The 16,755-nt window shown below is 47.0% G+C and overlaps 1 protein-coding gene and 1 non-coding gene across 8 annotated transcripts in view; both read right to left on the bottom strand.

Annotated features, from left to right (window-relative positions):
- Positions 1–16,755, bottom strand: part of SCN5A (sodium voltage-gated channel alpha subunit 5) — an 86,097-nt gene that overhangs the window by 43,682 nt on the left and 25,660 nt on the right. For all 7 annotated transcript variants that reach the window (XM_068558917.1, XM_068558911.1, XM_068558916.1 and 4 more), the window contains exons 9-13: positions 16,481–16,678; positions 15,301–15,480; positions 14,300–14,671; positions 9,186–9,318; positions 8,008–8,243 (exon numbers count right to left, since the gene is read on the bottom strand). In XM_068558917.1, the coding sequence (XP_068415018.1) occupies positions 8,008–8,243; positions 9,186–9,318; positions 14,300–14,671; positions 15,301–15,480; positions 16,481–16,678 (1,119 nt within the window). The remainder of the gene's footprint in view (positions 1–8,007; positions 8,244–9,185; positions 9,319–14,299; positions 14,672–15,300; positions 15,481–16,480; positions 16,679–16,755) is intronic.
- TRNAG-GCC (transfer RNA glycine (anticodon GCC)) lies at positions 13,481–13,553 on the bottom strand. Its single transcript has one exon. It is a non-coding gene; the product is annotated as a tRNA-Gly (tRNA).

Consider the following 16,755-nt stretch of genomic DNA (forward strand, 5'->3'; position numbering starts at 1 on the left):
TGGTCCCTTTAGTGCTTGTGCCCAGAGAGAACTGTTCCTCCACCAGCTGGGGTCTTAGGGAAGGGAGAGCCCCCGAAATCCTCCAGCCTGTGCTCAGATTCCTAGGCTGCCCTCACATGTGAAGAGGCATCCTTGGGTTCCACCGCTTTCCCTGCACCCATAACTTTTCCATCTCTCTCACCCCATCTCCCACTACTCTTCCAGCCACGCTTGCCTCCTTGCTGTCACCTCCTCAGGGCCTCTGTACCTGCTGCTCCCTTTCCCTGGATCCTCCCCTCCCCAGCCCACAGGACTCACTCCCTTCAGGTCTCTGCTTAAAAGCCACCTAATCAACTCAACAAAACTTCTTAACACTTAAAATCGGGGCCCCGCCCACGATTGTGCTTATCCTCTTCCTTGCTTTATTTTTTGTTCCCTCATATGCCACCCTGACATACTGTACGGTAGCTGTGTGTTTGTATGTTGAGTCTCCTCTGGCTAGACTGTAAACTCCACAGTAGGAGGGACCTTTCCTGTCTTACTGTACCTGGAACAGTGCCCAGCCTATAGGCGGGCCATCAATATTGGCTGAACAAGCATGCAAGTGGTTGGGCCTTAGACCTCCTGCAGCACCCGGCTCCATGTCCCTGTCTTCCTGAGGCCTTCCCTAGTCAGCAACGGCCCTCACCCAGCTGCATTCCCTGCGTTGGGCTTTGCTGAGAGCCCCTAAGGGTGGGGCCTGGATTTGCCCTTCCTTGCCCCCAGCCCTCTGGTCTCCCCGGCCACTGCCTGAGGATGCCAGGGTGAGTGTGTGCTTAAGACCCACGAGTGCTAATACTCATGTCTGGGTAAAGGAGCTCAGGAAAGATCCCCCACTGCACTTTGCCCAGGTTTGCAGCTGTTCTGGCAGCAAAATAGCAGATACGAGGTGGTGTTGGAAGTCAGCAAGAAAAAGACAGCAGAGGGAGGCTCTGGGGGATTGCCTTTGGGGAGGTGATGAGCAGAGGAACCAAAGCATCACCTGGAAGGTCTTCAGAAATGCAGAATCTTGAAGGCCCCAGACCTGCTGAATCCGAATCTGCATTGTGACCAGACTCACAGGTGATGTGAAGTTTGAGAAGTGCTCTTTCTGAGCAATGGTTCTTAAACTTGGTGCGCTTCGAACCCCCTAAGGAGTTTTAAAAATATTGATGCCTGGGTCCCACTTCCACAGATTCGAGTTAAGTTGGACTGGAGTACCCAAGTAGCGAGAGTTTTGTCAGCTTCCCAGGTGATTCTAATGTGCAGCTAAGCTTGAGAACCACTGCTTTAGAAGTACATGAATTTTGGTGTGACTCCTTCCAAAGGATCACCACTGGCATTGTCAGGACATGAGATCAAGGCTGGATGGTTTAAGACGTGCAGAGAATGGCAGCCAGACCCGAGTTCCAAAGCAGGGTCTGCCACAGTGGGATCTTGGGCCTGTTTCCCCATCTCTCTGAGCCTTGAGTGTTCCCATATGTAAAATGGGGATAATAATAACACCATACGTGGCTTCTAAGAGTTAGAGCTAATGGCTGTCAAGTGGATACTGCCTAAGAGAGGGCGGTTATTGTTCTCATTGGCCTCATTTATTATAACTGCTGAAAACTCCAGGCCCAGACAGGAGCTTCAGATACAAACGGCTCTGCATGATTTATAGGCTCACTGGGATCTAGCAGGCAGGCTGTGAGTGTGGGCACCCACCTCCCCTGACTCCTGGCAGGTGGTACACGGAGCCATCAGTGCTAATGGTGGCTTCCCAGGAAGTGGGAGGACTTTTGAGAAACCCCAAACTCTCCTGACCTTGGCTAATGTCTTTAATGGGATCATCCTGTACACACTGTAAACTTGCTTTTGAAACGTAACACCTCGTGAACATCCTTCCATGCCATTTAAACATCATCTACAGCATCATTTTCTTTTTCCTTTAAAAAAAAATAGTTGTGGGATATTCCACGGTACAGATGTGCCGTAAGTAGTTTAACCATTTCTTTGTGATGGGCATTCTTTTGTCCCTATTAAAAACATTGCCAGGACTTCCCTGGTGGTCCAGTGGTTAAGAATCCTCCTTCCAATGCAGGGGACACGGGTTCGATCCCTGATTGGGGTACTAAGATCCCACATGCCTCGGGGCAACTAAGCCCGCGCACCACAGCTACTGAGCCTGCGTGCCGCAACGAAGAGCCCTCACGCCAAAACGAAAGATCCTGCATGCCGCAGCTAAGACCCCGCGTGCCGCAACTAAGACCTGACGCAGCCAAATAAATAAAATAAATAAATTTTAAAAAACCATTGCCAAAATAAATATCCTTTCACATACATATTTTAAAACAACTTGCCCAATTATTTTCTTAGTATAAATTTCTGGAAATGGAATTGCATAGCCAACAAGCATTTTTAGAGATTCTGACGCCTAACTGCTAAAAGATCCTCAGAGATCGGTTTTAACCAATTCCACGAACCACATGGGATAACTGTTTCCCTCATAAAAATGCTAATTCCTGTCCCACTAACCTTTCCAATCCAATAGGACAAAAGCCATCTTTTACTGTTGCTTTGTTGGACATTTCTTTGATTTTTGTATTTCTCCTTTTGTGAAATTGCCTGTTCATACCCTTTACTTGTTTTCCTATTAGGGTGTTTGCCTTTTTTTGGTATTGTTTATAAAAGTGCTTTATATATTAAGGGTATTATCCCTTTGTCTACTGTATGCATTGCAATTTTCTTGGTTTGTCATTTATCTTTGTCGTTGTACTTTCTAAAAATTATAAAATATTTTAAGCATATAAACAAATATAGAATAATATGATGCGTCCTTTGTACCCACTACCAAACTCTACCAAATATTAACATTTTGCCATATTTGCTGCAAATCTTGTTTCATTTTTCCCTCAAAATAATAGCAAAGAATTAAATAGCATTTACTATATGCCAGGTACTGTACTAGTGCTTTACATATACTGAATCACTTAATCCTCACAATAACTCTATGAGATATTATTATCTCCATTTTACAGATAGGGAAACTGAGATACAGAGAAGTTAAGTTACTGGTCCACATGATGGAACCTGACATGAACCTAAACAGCTGGCTTCTTCTGCATAGTCTTGATCACCACCTGCCATCGCAGGTAAAACCCATAGAACTACATTCACTCCGAGGTAATCACCATCCTGAATTTGATGTTTATCATTCCCATGCATGTTTTTACAGTTTTGATGCACAGTATTTTTGCATTGTTTTAAGGTTTCTATGAATGGGCCATGCCATATGTGTTCTTTTTTGCAAGTTCCTTTTATTCTTAACATCATGTTTGTGAGATTTATCCATATTGAAAGATGTACACATATTCCTTCTAATTGTGCACAGTACTTCATTGTATGAAAACACCACAATTTATTTATCCATTTTTAAGTGGAGGGATAGACATTTAGATTGATTCCAATTTTCCCTGTGACTAACAATGTAGCAAAGAGCTTTCTTATACATGTCTCCTTGTAGAGACATGTGGGACTTTCTCAAGAATATGTATATCTGAAATTAAGTTATAGGGTATGCATATCCATGACTTATCAGATACTGTACAACTGTTCCCTGAAATGGTTGTACCAAATTGACACTCTTACAAAGTGTGAGTTCCCACTGTTTCATATCATTGCCAACACACAGAAGTTTATTTTTGATTCTCTAATGGGTGAGAAATAGTATCTAAATGTTGATTTAATTTGCATTCCTCTGTGTTTCTTTTCATTTGTTTATAACTATCTGAATTTCCTCTTCTGTCATTTCTTCTGTCCTTTGTTGTGGTTGTGTTTTTGCCAGTGGATTGTCCCTCTTCTCTTTATTGATGTGTAAGCATTCAATGTATATTCTGGATTCCATGTCTTTCCAGTTAAATACTTTTCATAACATCAATTTCCAGTTTGGGGTAGTGATTTCACTTTGTTTACCATATCCTTTATTGTACACATATTACAAATTTTTTAACATAGGTAAATTTAGCAATCTTTTCTTTCATGGTATAAACTTTTTGTATGTTGGAGAAAGCCTTCCTAACCTCCAAATTTTAAATATTCTTCCACATTTTTATTCTAAAAGCTTTAAAATTTTATTTTATTGCTTTTAGGTGTTGAATCCATTTCCCTGCAACTAAATAATGAATATGGTATGGGGTAGGGATCTAATTTATTTTCTTCCATAGAGATAACCATTCTGGGGACTTCCCTGATGGTCCAGTGGTTAAGACTCCATGCTTCCAGTGCTTCCACTGCATGGGGCGTGGGTCCGATCTCTGGTCCAGGAACTAGGATTCCGCATGCCATGCAGTGCAGCCAAAAAAAAAAAAAAAAGGAGATAACTATTCTTCCCAATCTTATTTATTGAATAGTCTGTCATTTTCCTGTTGATTTATAATGCCATCTCTGTTATTTATCAAGTCTCCAAATATGCATTTCTTATTTCTGAGTTATTGATTCTGTAGTACTGGTCCATTTTTCTATATTGCACCAATACTATAATGTTTCAATTACTATAGCTTTATAATATATCTTTTTTTAAAAAAATAAATTTATTTATTTATTTTTGGCTGTGTTGGTTCTTCGTTTCTGTGTGAGGGCTTTCTCCAGTTGTGGCGAGCGGGGGCCACTCTTCATCGCGGTGCGTGGGCCTCTCACTGTCTAGGCCTCTCGTTGCGGAGCACAGCTCCAGACGCGCAGGCTCAGTAGTTGTGGCACACAGGCTTAGTTGCTCCGTGGCATGTGGGATCTTCCCGGACCAGGGCTCGAACCCATGTCCCCTGCATCGGCAGGCAGACTCTCAACCACTGTGCCACCAAGGAAGCCCTATAATATATCTTATACATGGTAGGGTAAGCTCCCCAGCTTATTCACTAATTTGTTTGATAGACTTTATTTTTCCATATTAATTTTAGGATTGCCTTTTCAAATCCCACGGGTAAAAGAGTGTTGGGATTTTGATCAGAATTACATTAAACATCCAGGTTAATTTGGTAAGAAGTGATATCTCTACAGTATTCAGAATTTCATCCATGAAAATGGCATATCTCTTCACTAATTTATTCTTTTATGTTTTTCAATGGTTTTATAATTTTTTTCATATAAAATTTACAATCTTCTGCTACATTTATTCCTAGATTCCTCACAGTTTTTATTGCTATTGTAAGTGTTAACTTTTAGGAATTACTCTCCAAATGATCATTAATGGTGGCGAGGAGCAGAATTAATTTTAGTATGTAGAGTCTGTACCTACCAACATTGCTGAACTCTCTTACTGGTTCTAATTGTCTTTCTGTAGATTTTCTTGGATTATTTCTATAGATAAAAATATAATCCGGGAAATAACATTAGATCTGTTTTCCTTCCTTCTTTCTCCTTTTTCTTCTCTTACCACACTGACAAGGACTCCAGTATAATTTGACTTGAAGCAGGGAGACGGGAACAAAGCTAGAGCTGCAGCACAGCAGTGTAAGGCGCTAGGTAAGAGGATGAGCTCTAGATACAAATGGCTTGGATTTGAATCTTGGGTCTTTCACTTCCTGGCTGTGTGACCTTGGTTAAATTATTTCACCACTCTGTGCCTCTGTTACCTTATTAGTAAAATAGGGGTAATAATAATACCATCCCCCTTACTGGTTGTTATAAAAAATTAGGTGTTCAACAAGTATTAGCTATGATTACCAGGATCACTTTGTATGTTAATTTTTCAGACATAGGTTCCAGGAACACCCAGGTATAAATTTGAACTCCAAATCTGTATAAGGCCAAATTCATAGTCACAAGCTTCTGGAGGTTACTTTCCCCACCCCCTCACCCCCCTCCAGCCCTGGCTGAGACTGACAACCTTCCTTCTTTATTGTTTCCCAGGGTCAGTGTGTGGATTTTTTTTAGTTCACCATTTTACTGAACATATAGGGTCATATTCTTATGTGGTTACTCAGTTCCAAACCCTGCCTGCACTGTCCCAAACACAAGTCCTGTCCCTGCGTGTTCACAGAAATCCAAGCCCCCAAGATTACTCAAATCAGCACCCCTCCCACCCCCTAGGGCAACTACAGAATGATTTCACACGTTTACTGCTATGGTTTTTAAGTCCCTCTTTGTTTTTGGCACTTGGGGGTTTTTGTTACTGTCTCATGAACTTTACTATGCATGTCAAAGAATGTTTGCTGTATTTTTAATTGTTTCGTAGTTGGAAACGTCTCAGGTTTCCTTGTCCACAGTATTGCTAGCAACAGACGTTTCATTTGCCTTTTACCTTTGTTTATATGATGGGCTAAACATTAGTGAAATCTATCAATCTTCTCCTTTATGGAATTTGTCTTTAGTGACATGCTTAGAAAGGATTTTTTTCACACCCAGATTATTTACCCATGCTTATTTTTGTGGTTTTGTTTCTTTACATTTAATATTTAAACCATCTAGAATATATTAACTGCAAGACAATCAAAACCTTACATACTAGCAATAAAGCTATCCAAACAGAACAAAATAGAGCTGTAATCCAATGACATGACCTATTACTAATAACTGAACCACAAATTTAACACAACTGCAATTCAATCACAACTTAATGCTCCAGGGAAGCCACCAGTGCTCTTCATCACCTTGACTGCTGCTCAGTCCAACCCAACGGTCACATTCCATTAGAACTGTATTCAACTGAAATCCTACGTAACCACCCTCTGAAGACCACCCAACACAAGGCAGGCACAATTGTGCCACGAGACTCCTACAGACTGAGATCTAGCTTTTCCTTCTGTTTGTATACAGAAGAAGAAAAGAAAAGCAGAATCACAGCAAAACGGACTCACATTTGTGAAAAAATTTGAATAGACCCTGTAGAGAACTATCTAGAGTTCTGGATATGGAAAGTAATAAGGGAAGAAAATCCTCACACTCCACAGTGTAGGAGACATGCCTACCTGTGGGGGCCACCTGTGCAGCTGGGACCAAGACAGGGCTGGGTCTCCAAGAGGAGAGAGCTTGGACTGAATGACCCCCCTCCCCCAACTCAACCTCAGTGATGATCCCAGGAGCTCCTTTCAGAGGCCAGTGGGCTCTCTGCAGCCTTGCTCTAGGATCTTCTGCAGAAGGGGCGACCCTTTATTTACCTGGACAGAGCCAGAAGGACCCTATCCCCCAGAATCAGGAGACAACAGCTACATGCCCAGCTATGCCATCACTATGTCACCTCTCTGGCCTCAGTTTTTCACTCTTCAGAGTGAAGAGCTAGGACTTGATTTGGTGTCAAGAAGAAAAAAATAAGAATTAGAACCCAGACATTCTGACTTCCAGGGACAGTCTCCTTAATAACAACAACAAAGATAATAACCACAGCTATCATTTATTTTGAGTGCTTATTGTTTATCAAACTCCGAGCCAAGCACATTATACACATTATCTTATTCAATCCTCATTAGCTTCCTATGAAGCTGATATTGTCATACTAATTTTACATTTATTAAATTCAACAAATACTTACTGTACCAATTACTGAAACTAAGTAATTTGCTTGAGGTCACATAGTTAGTAAGAGCTGAGTCAAAATTCAAATCTGGCTCTGCCTGATTTACTCACTCCATCCATCCATCCATCCATCTATCTCTCTATCCTTCCTTTCCTCCTTCTCTCCATCCAGCCATCCATCCATCCTTTCCCTAAGAGAACTGCCTCTTTTTGCATACACTCTCCTCCTCCATTACTAACTGCCACACCTCACGTCCCCACACATTTCAGGCTCACCCTCAACTCACTTTTGTTTTCTAGCTTTTGGGCATCTTTATCCCCAACCTCTCACTCCCAATTACATCTCTCACAAAAGCTGATCCTGAGGCTCCTTCCACAAGGTCTTCCACAATGACTCCTATCTTCAGAAGATCCTTTCGTGTTCTGAGTCCCTCCTCCCTTACCCACGAAGGCTGTGCCAGCTGGCCAAGAGCCCTTCACAACACAATGCCCATTTGAGAGTCAGCTGCCAGCAGCCCTTACCAGGTTTCCGACCTGCAGCATCTCCTCAAATTCAGTTGTCATGTTGTAATGCTCCAGTGCCATGAAGAGTGTGTTAATCACGATGCACAAGGTGATGGTGAGGTCGGCGAATGGGTCCATGACCATGAACTTCACTCTCTGCTTGATGGACATCCACAGTGGACAACACTCCCAGATCAGGTAGCGCTGGGCGAAGTGATTCCAGCATGGCGGATACTTGCGGTGAGACTCCAACTCTGGGTGGGAGGGGGCGGGGCAGAGAGCCAGTGAGCTGGTTTGTTTTTGTTGACCGACTCTTATATAACTCGTGGTGTTCCAGAAAAGATGTATGACCTACCCAGGAGATGACAGGGCTGCTACATGACAGGGGGACAGAAAGAGGGGCAGGGAAGACTAAGGGAAAGAGTGGCCTATGTCCTGGCTCCTTACTCTGGGAATACGGGAGAAGAGGGCCACAGGGACAGAAAACCAGGATGGATGTGGGGAAAACTGGGACAAGATAGATTAGGACAGATGTGGGCTCTCTTGAGACAACACTCCCACATAGATTTGGGGACACTCAGGGGAGGTATAGGCTGAGACAACATCTGAGACAGGCAAGTTCAGATATAAGGACACCCAGGACCCTACCGGTAGGAACAGATGTGGGTATCTGGGACATATCAGGACAGATGCAGGGCGGGGGGATGCCTGGGACAGAAGTCATATTGGACAGGAGAGGACAAATCAGGGGGGTGCCAAGTTCAGGATGGATTGGATGTGAGGTTGCCTGAAGTGGGACAGGCTTGGACAGATGTGGGATGCTTGGAATAACCTGGGGTAGATATGGGGATGGCTGGGATAAGCTAGAACAGGCATGCTTAGGATGGGATGGCCCCAGCAGACATGGGGGTGCTTGCGAGAGGACAGAATGAGACCAATGAGCACCTAGGACAGGCCAGGACAGCTGTGGGGATGCTTGGAAGAAACAGACATGGCTCCTGAGGATGCCCAGGACAAAACAAGCTGGAACAGACGAAAAGACACCCAGGACAGGCCACAGAGACTGAAAAGTCTGGGACAACTGTGGGGATGTCCAAGGCAGGCAAAGCAGCAGGGGTGAACTTGGCTCAGGCCCGGCTAACTGTGAGGGTGCTCAGACTAGAAGCGGGGAGTGCTTGGATGACACCAGGGCTGACCTTCCAGTACGCTGGTGAGGACGCTGACTGCACTGAGGGCTCGCTGCCGCTCTCCTGGCTCCTCGAAGCCGTCCACACACGGAGCCTGGGGGTTCAGCATCTGAGGCCTGCCTGGCTCCTCCGACGGTGTGGTCTGGGTGTAACCGGGAGATATGCGTCAGCCTGGGGACGGGGGTCTGCCTGGATCTGGGGCAGCTGCCCCAGACTCAGGTTGGGGAGGTCACAGGGGGCCAGCATGGGGGTCTTGATGGGACACTGGGCGCTGGGCTTCTTTGCTCCCAACTCCCTCCCAGCTAACAACTCCCCTCTCGCCAATCATTATCTCCTTCATTCTCTTTTTTTCCTCACCATCTCTCATTAGTGGAGATTCCTGAGTGTGGACAGGAAATTACATGTACCAGGTTCTTTTAACCAGATGCTGACATATACATTAGTACATGCAAAAACAATCTAGGAGTCTTAATTGACCCCAAGCTCCCCAGAGTCAAAAAAAGCTGAAAAAAAATCCACCATGCTCTAAGGTGACATTAATGGAAGCATAAAGCACAATGCTCAGACATAGCTGGTGGGAGCTTTTGTGGAGGCAGTTTGGCTATATCTACCAAGAAAATTTTAAATTGGCTCTGCAGTTCCTTGTCTAGTAATCAAACTTCATAAATAATTATACACGTGCACCAAAAATATGTATGCAACAATGTTCACTGCAGCATTGTTTCTAATACCATAAAAACAAAACAACTGATCAATAGGAAGAATATTAAAATCAATTATGGATACAGTCCAACTCTGGACTCTGACGCAGACAATAAGGAGAAGGAGGCTGTTACACATATGTTCCCATGGGAGCACTTCCAAGACAAACAGTTTGATGCGAAAACAAGAAAAAGATCTGGAAGATAACACACTAAATTGTTAAAGTGGCTATATCCCGGGAATGGGATTGTGTGGGAAGGGCAAGGACTTTTACTTCTGCACTGTTGGATTTGTTTTCAACGTGCTTGCGTCATTTTTGTAAGTAAAAGAACCAGGCCTACAAATGGAGATGGGGTGTGTCCTAATGAACGGGGTGGCAGCAGACATTCCCTAGGCTTACTCAGAGCCCCCCACAGAACCAAGAGGGGCCTGCAAAGACTTCATGTCAGCATGGCCGTGCGTGACCACAGTCCGTGAGCCCAAGCTGGGGCTGATGAAGGCACTGCGCTGTTCAGCGTGCAAGAGCGAGGCTCTATAATCTGTCAGAGGGAAGATGGGCCTAGACAACGCAGGGTGGCAGAGCCAGGGCCCGGGGTGGGTACCAAAATGATCTGGGCTCAAGTTCAGGTCAGCTTTTGCGATTGGTAGGACTGCCCTGAAGTGTTGCCTAGGGAGGGAGTGAGCTCCCAGTCATTGAAGTATTCAAGCAGAGGCACCTGAGAAAGCTGGGGTAGCTGGTGGAACAGTAGTACCCTAGGTCCAATGCAACTACAAATCTGGCCAGCTTAACTCACAAGCATGTCTTAAATTCTCCCAACTTCTCTCCTTTACCATCTGTGATAGTTTGGGTTATCATTCAGCAAATATTTACCCTTTCCTCTCCCACTGTGACTGAAGCAAAATTCCCTGTCTTATTGGTGACACACTTGCTTTGGCCAAGGGAATGTTAGTGGACATGACGTGAACAGAAGCTTTGAATGTGCTTGTGCCATTCGCCTTGCTCTTGTGCTCCAGCAATCCTCCAGGAAAAGAGCTTCCCCAAGTAGCTGCCACACTTTCAGCCCGGGACAAAGACAAGGGGAGCAGCCCTGAGCCTAACCTATAGTATGGAGCCAGACCATGTGCAGTCTGAGGCAGAGCTGCCCAGCCAAGGTCAACCTAGACCAGCCAAACCATGGTCAACTTGCAGAGAAGTGAGCGTGAGAATAAAGGCTTGTTGTTAACCATTGACTTTGGGGGTAGTTTGTTACACAGCAGCATTGTGGAAATAGCTGACTGATACACTGTCCTAGTGCAAGCTGTCATCATCTCTTTCCCAAAACTACTACAACAGCCTCCTAACTGGCCTCTTCTCTCCCCTCTATTCTCTACACAGCTGAAAGGGATTCCCTTAAAAAGTAAATCAGATCATGATAATCCTCTGATCAACAACTCCCCCCCACCTTACTCAGAGTAAATCCAAACTTTTCTATAGCTTACAAGGCCCTGCATAGCCTAAATCCTAACTCCTCAAACTCATTTTATATCCCTTTCTGTTTCCACCACACCCGGCCCTGCCTGGCCCTCTCATCCCTTAAACATGTTGAGCTTATTCCTCTTCAGCGCCTTTACACTTTCTGTCCCTTCTGCCTAAAACACTATTTTTTGTGTCTGGCTCCCTAAAATCACCTGTTGGTCAATTTTAACGTCGCCTCCACATAAAGGACTTCCCTGCATATTCTAACTAATAGCCCCCATTCCCAGCCCTCCCCCTAGCAACTTTCTATCACATGACCCTTACTGGTCCCTAGAAATATTGATCAGTTTACTCTCTGTCTTCCTGCCTACGATGCCAACTCCATGAGGTCAGAGCTCTTGCCTGTTCTGTTCACTGTTATATCCTTGGAGCCTTAAACACTGGCACTCTACGCAGAGGGCTGGCACTAGATAGATATGGGTTAAATGGATAAATACTTGGCACTCAGGGGCTTGGGTTAAGTTCTAGCTCTGTTCCTAAGATGACGGGGGCGGGGGGGGGGGTGGGTAAGAGGGAGAAGAATCTATTCAAGGTGCCTCCCCCACTCCCTCTGCCTTTGGGGCCAGGCACGCATACAGACAGCAGGCAAAGTAAACCTTCACCCTCTGCCCCAAATTAAAGTGAGCTGTCTGTTGGGGCTGCCCCCTCCTGTGTTGATGAAGAAACCACTATGTGCCCGACACTGTGCTTTGTTTTCAGACTAGAACTGGGCACAGGTGTCACCAGGGACCCAGTTGAAGCAGGGAAGGCATCCCCAGGGGTCTACAGCCTGCTAATCTCTTTAACTTTTCAACATCTCCATCTTGGTCCACTAATTCCTTTAACTTTGCAGATAACCCCCTTGGCCTGCTAATCCCTTTAAGGTTATAAATGGGCCCCACAGAAGTGAGAATGGGTGAAGTCAGAGTTCCTGGTAATGAAGTGTTTGAACTTGGATTCCTCCCGACATGTGCAGTACAATGAGATGATTTTCTCCCTAATGAGATTAGGAAATTCTATTAGCGCTCCAGCTGCTGACCTGATTCCACAAGGTTGAGGCTCCAGGGCTGGACCTGCAGCAACTGGGAATCTGTGTTCTTGGGAAGCCAGACCCCCACCCTCCAGGTAATGGCCAGGTGGGTCCCCAGACCCACCCAGAAGCTATGGTCTGCCCCCAGTACGTTCCCAGGACCCTCTCCTTGACTCCCTGCTCCAGAGGAGCATGAGGGCCCCAAGTCTTCACTCCTTCCATCCTGCTCAATAATAACAATCATAGGTAATAATAATAATTATTGAACATGAGGCAAGTACTGGTCTAAGCACCAGACAGGTATTAACACTTTTAGTCCTCACCACCACCTTCTGATGTAGATATTATTTTTATTTCCACTTAACAGATGAGGAAATTGAGGCACAGAGAGATTAATTGCCTGTGCAAAGTCCCACAGCTAGAGCAAGTGTCTGAGCTGGAGCAAAACAGGCCATCTGGCTGTGAGCCCCCTCTTCAGCCTGCTTCCACCTTCCTGATCAGGTTTCCCTGTCTTGTCCTACTTCCTCAGAAGGTCTGCCCTCCTCCACCTCCTGCAGGCCTCAGGGTCTGAGACCCACATTTGCCCTTTTCCTGGGTGGACTGCTCTGAGCCCTGTGTTGGGGGCAGGGGTCAGCAAGGGTACTCGGTGACTGGTTGGGCAGACATCAGCCTGTCATGGGATAGGCTGACTGAGTGATCAAAGCTCTGACTGGCCTCTCATGATCTGGCCCTCCCTTCCCATCACCTTTCTGACAGTTGCTCCAACTCCCCTCCCCTTTACTCCCTGGTTTCCAGCCACACTGCCCTCGTGGCATTTCCTCCAGTACACTAGGCATGCTTCTGCCTCAGGGCCTTTGCACTTGCTGTTCCTTAGGCCTGGAACATGTTTCCCCCAGATGATGCAATGACAGTATGTTACTACAACATTATCACTACATCAACGTACTCATGCGTGTCCTGATTGCTTTACGCATATTAGCCCATTCATCCTGGCTTCGATCCTGAGGTGGATATTTTATTTTATTTTACTATTTTATTTTATCTTTTGGCTGCACTGCGTGGCATGCGGGATCTTAGTTCCCTGAGCAGGGATCAAACCTGCGCCCCCTGCAGTGGCAGTGTGGAGTCTTAACCACTGGACCATCAGGGAAGTCCCTGAGGTGGGTATTTTAAATCCATTTTACAGACAAGAGACCTGAGGCACAGAGAAATAAAATAACTTGCTCACAGCCATCCAGCTGGTAAGCAAACCCCGTCTGTCTCCAGAATCTGGGTGCTAACCCCTCTGCTATACCACCCCTCACCTGGTTCCCCCCTCCTTGCCTCCTTCAGGTCATTGTTTAAATGCCTTGTAATAAGGGGGTTTTCCTTTCCCTCTTCCCCACTTTTGTCCTCCCACAGTACTTAGAGCTTGGGCTAATATTACTTGACATTTATCAGTTTGTAAAGTGCTGAAATATTTTGAACTTGATGAATAACTGTTGCCCAGAAGCTCAGAAGTGTTCCCTTGCCACTCTGGCCCTTCTCCAGATTGTCCATGATCTGCAACTCTCCAGGGCTCACACCTGGCACACACAGGACCTCTAAGGCACTGGTCCTGTGTCACCACAGCGTCTCAGTGCCCATGCCTTACTAGCTGCTAAATATTTAACTGTCATCCCTGTTTATCATCATTATATACCATATATGCATACATACACATTTTTCTTCTTTCTTTAACTTTTGTCTGTCTGGAAGCTCTAGGAAGCAGAGATTTTTTTGGTAGGCTTATTCACCCCCAGAGCTCAGTACACAATAGGCACTCAGTAAATACTTGGTAAGTATTTTTAGACCTGGCTCTGGTGACCAGTCTGGGAGATGGGACCTGCCTGGCGCTGCATGGCGGGGCGGACTCACCGTGTCCAGGGGGCGTTCCAGCATCATAGGGCGGAGGAGGCGGCTCCCTGGGGAAGTGGCCTCAGGGTCGCCTGCCCCCAGCAAGGAGACCACCCCGTTGCAGTCCACAGTGCTGTTCCTTTTGCCATTGAGGACGTGGCTTGGAGTTGAGCTTCCGGGACTGGGTTGTCCCTGGGCACTAGGCCGGCGCAGGGGCCAAGGCACCAGCAGTGATGTGCGGTGGCTCTCACTGTCCCCGGCTGTGCTGTTTTCATCATCTGCAAAATCTGTCTCAGAACCCATGTCCCGTCGGCGGAAGGTGAAAATGCTTCCATGGCTGGAGCGTGGCTTCAAGGAGGTCCTGCTGAGGCCGTGGGTGATGCTGAGATGATTCTGAGGGCACACAGAGAGGGGACGTGACCAAGACGGTTCTTCCCGTGCTCCCAGCTTATCACTTGTGGCTTTGGCCCCAGCTCAACTTGGGGCATTGAGGGCTTTTGTCAGCCACATAGGAACTGGATGGGCTGAGCCGGGGGTGCTCAGAAGAGGGGTGCAGCGTTAGAGGCAATCCTGCATCTTCTGGGATCTCTGCTCACCTGAAGCCTGTGCCTCTGGGGCTTTGAGATTGAAGCTTATCTGGGGGAGAAGGGGGCAGGAAGGCCCCTGCAGACAGGCCTGGCCCGAGCAGGGTCTGGGGCAATCAATCACGTCCCTCACTCATTTGGGCACATCCTTGAGCTCCTGCCAATCCACACCATGGGGAGTTCCTCAGTCCCAGCCCCAATGCTGGGGACTTAGCTGAGGTTGGGGATATCCTAACACCCAAACCTACCCTATCCCTCTGCCCAGGGCTCCTCCACTCTAAGAGTAGCCATGGGAAACAGGAGGGGCTGGGAGGGGGCTCAAGGAATATTCTCCTTGGGGAGCAACCGTGGGGGCTGTGACAGCACCAGGGGACTAGCACGATGGCCTTTTGATGCCAGATCCACCCTGAAAGGGCCAGAGCCACGGCCGGGGATTACCACTGCTCGGGGACCATCCTCCGAGTCGGACGTGGGGAACCTGTCATCCCCACACTCCTCCGACCCTGAAGACATTCGCTTTCTCCTCTTGCTCCTTCTGTCGTGGGAGGTTACTGCGGCCAAAGGGGACATCTCCAAAGAGCTGCGGGACACGGTGTCCACACCCCTGATGGCGAGGGCCTGAAAAACGGTGTATGTCTTGGTCATTGAGACATGATGCAACCTCAGGCCAAGGTAGGCCAGGCAACGCTCAGCACCTCCGTTTTCCCCAACAGTTAAGTGGACTTGCCCACTCACCCCCAAACGAGTACATCATGGAGAGGTGAGCTCAGACAGACCGAGGATGTTTTGAGAAAGATCCAGATCCAGGGATGAAGAGAGCAGTGGCTGAAGTGGGCAGTTCTTGGAAGAGTGGAGGGTTGGGGCAGGTGGGAGAGGGGGTGTTGATGAGCAGAGGTAGTGACAGAACTAGAGGGCAGGGGATCTTCGAGAAGGTTCGGCTGGTCAAAATGGGTGCTGCAGGATGTGGCATGGAGCAGTGAGAAGGAAGTGGATGTCCTTGGCCTGGTTTCTAAAAAGTCTGCTCTGCAGTTAGCCTCCGGCACCCACCATGTGTGGAACTGTGGGGACAGCCATGGCAGCATCGCCAGTGCCCATTTTCTGAGCCTGTTCAGGCCTCCGACCTTGCATCTTCCTCACTACCCCATCAGAAGGTATCCCTTGACTAGGATAAACTATGTCTATGGACACATGGTTCTCTTCTACCCAGCATGCACTAGGCTCACGGCGACCATCTTTAGCCAGGAGCTACCACCTTTACCCACCTGGCACCACCATCACCCAGAAGACACCATGGTCATAGGGAAGAGCGTTCCTCAGCAGGCACCATACTCACAGGACCCACCTTTACTCAGCAGGCACCACTTTTACCTAGCAGGCACCTCCCCATGAACAGGCTCTGTCTTTACCCAGCAGGTGACAAATTTTTACCCAGCAGACACCACATTCACAGGAAATACCTACACCCACCAGACGCTTGCTTTACCCAGCAGGCGCCAGCTTTACCCAGCATGCATCACTTACAGCCACCAGCTTTTACCCAGCAGGCGCCACACTTATAGGCATCCACAATCAGGTGAAGGCTTGTTCTGGAGGCTCCTTGGCCACACTGCTCACCCACCTCATGCTCTTTCTTGAGCATCTCCATGGCTTCCTGGAATCGCTTTTCCTTCTCCTCTGTCTCAGCGATGGTGGCTTGGTTTTGCTCCTCGTAGGCCATGGCAACCACAGCCAGGATCAAGTTCACCAGGTAGAAGGAGCCCAGGAAGATGACAAGCATGAAGAAGATCATGTAGATCTTCCCTGCAGACCTCAGGGTCTGGGGGAGCAAGGGGGCGGAGGTCATCTTCACTGGGGCCCCTTCTGGGTCAAGGTCATAAATCCCAAGTTGCCCAG

This window comes from Eschrichtius robustus, chromosome 12 (assembly GCF_028021215.1).
Source record: "Eschrichtius robustus isolate mEscRob2 chromosome 12, mEscRob2.pri, whole genome shotgun sequence".
Lineage (NCBI taxonomy): Eukaryota > Metazoa > Chordata > Mammalia > Artiodactyla > Eschrichtiidae > Eschrichtius > Eschrichtius robustus.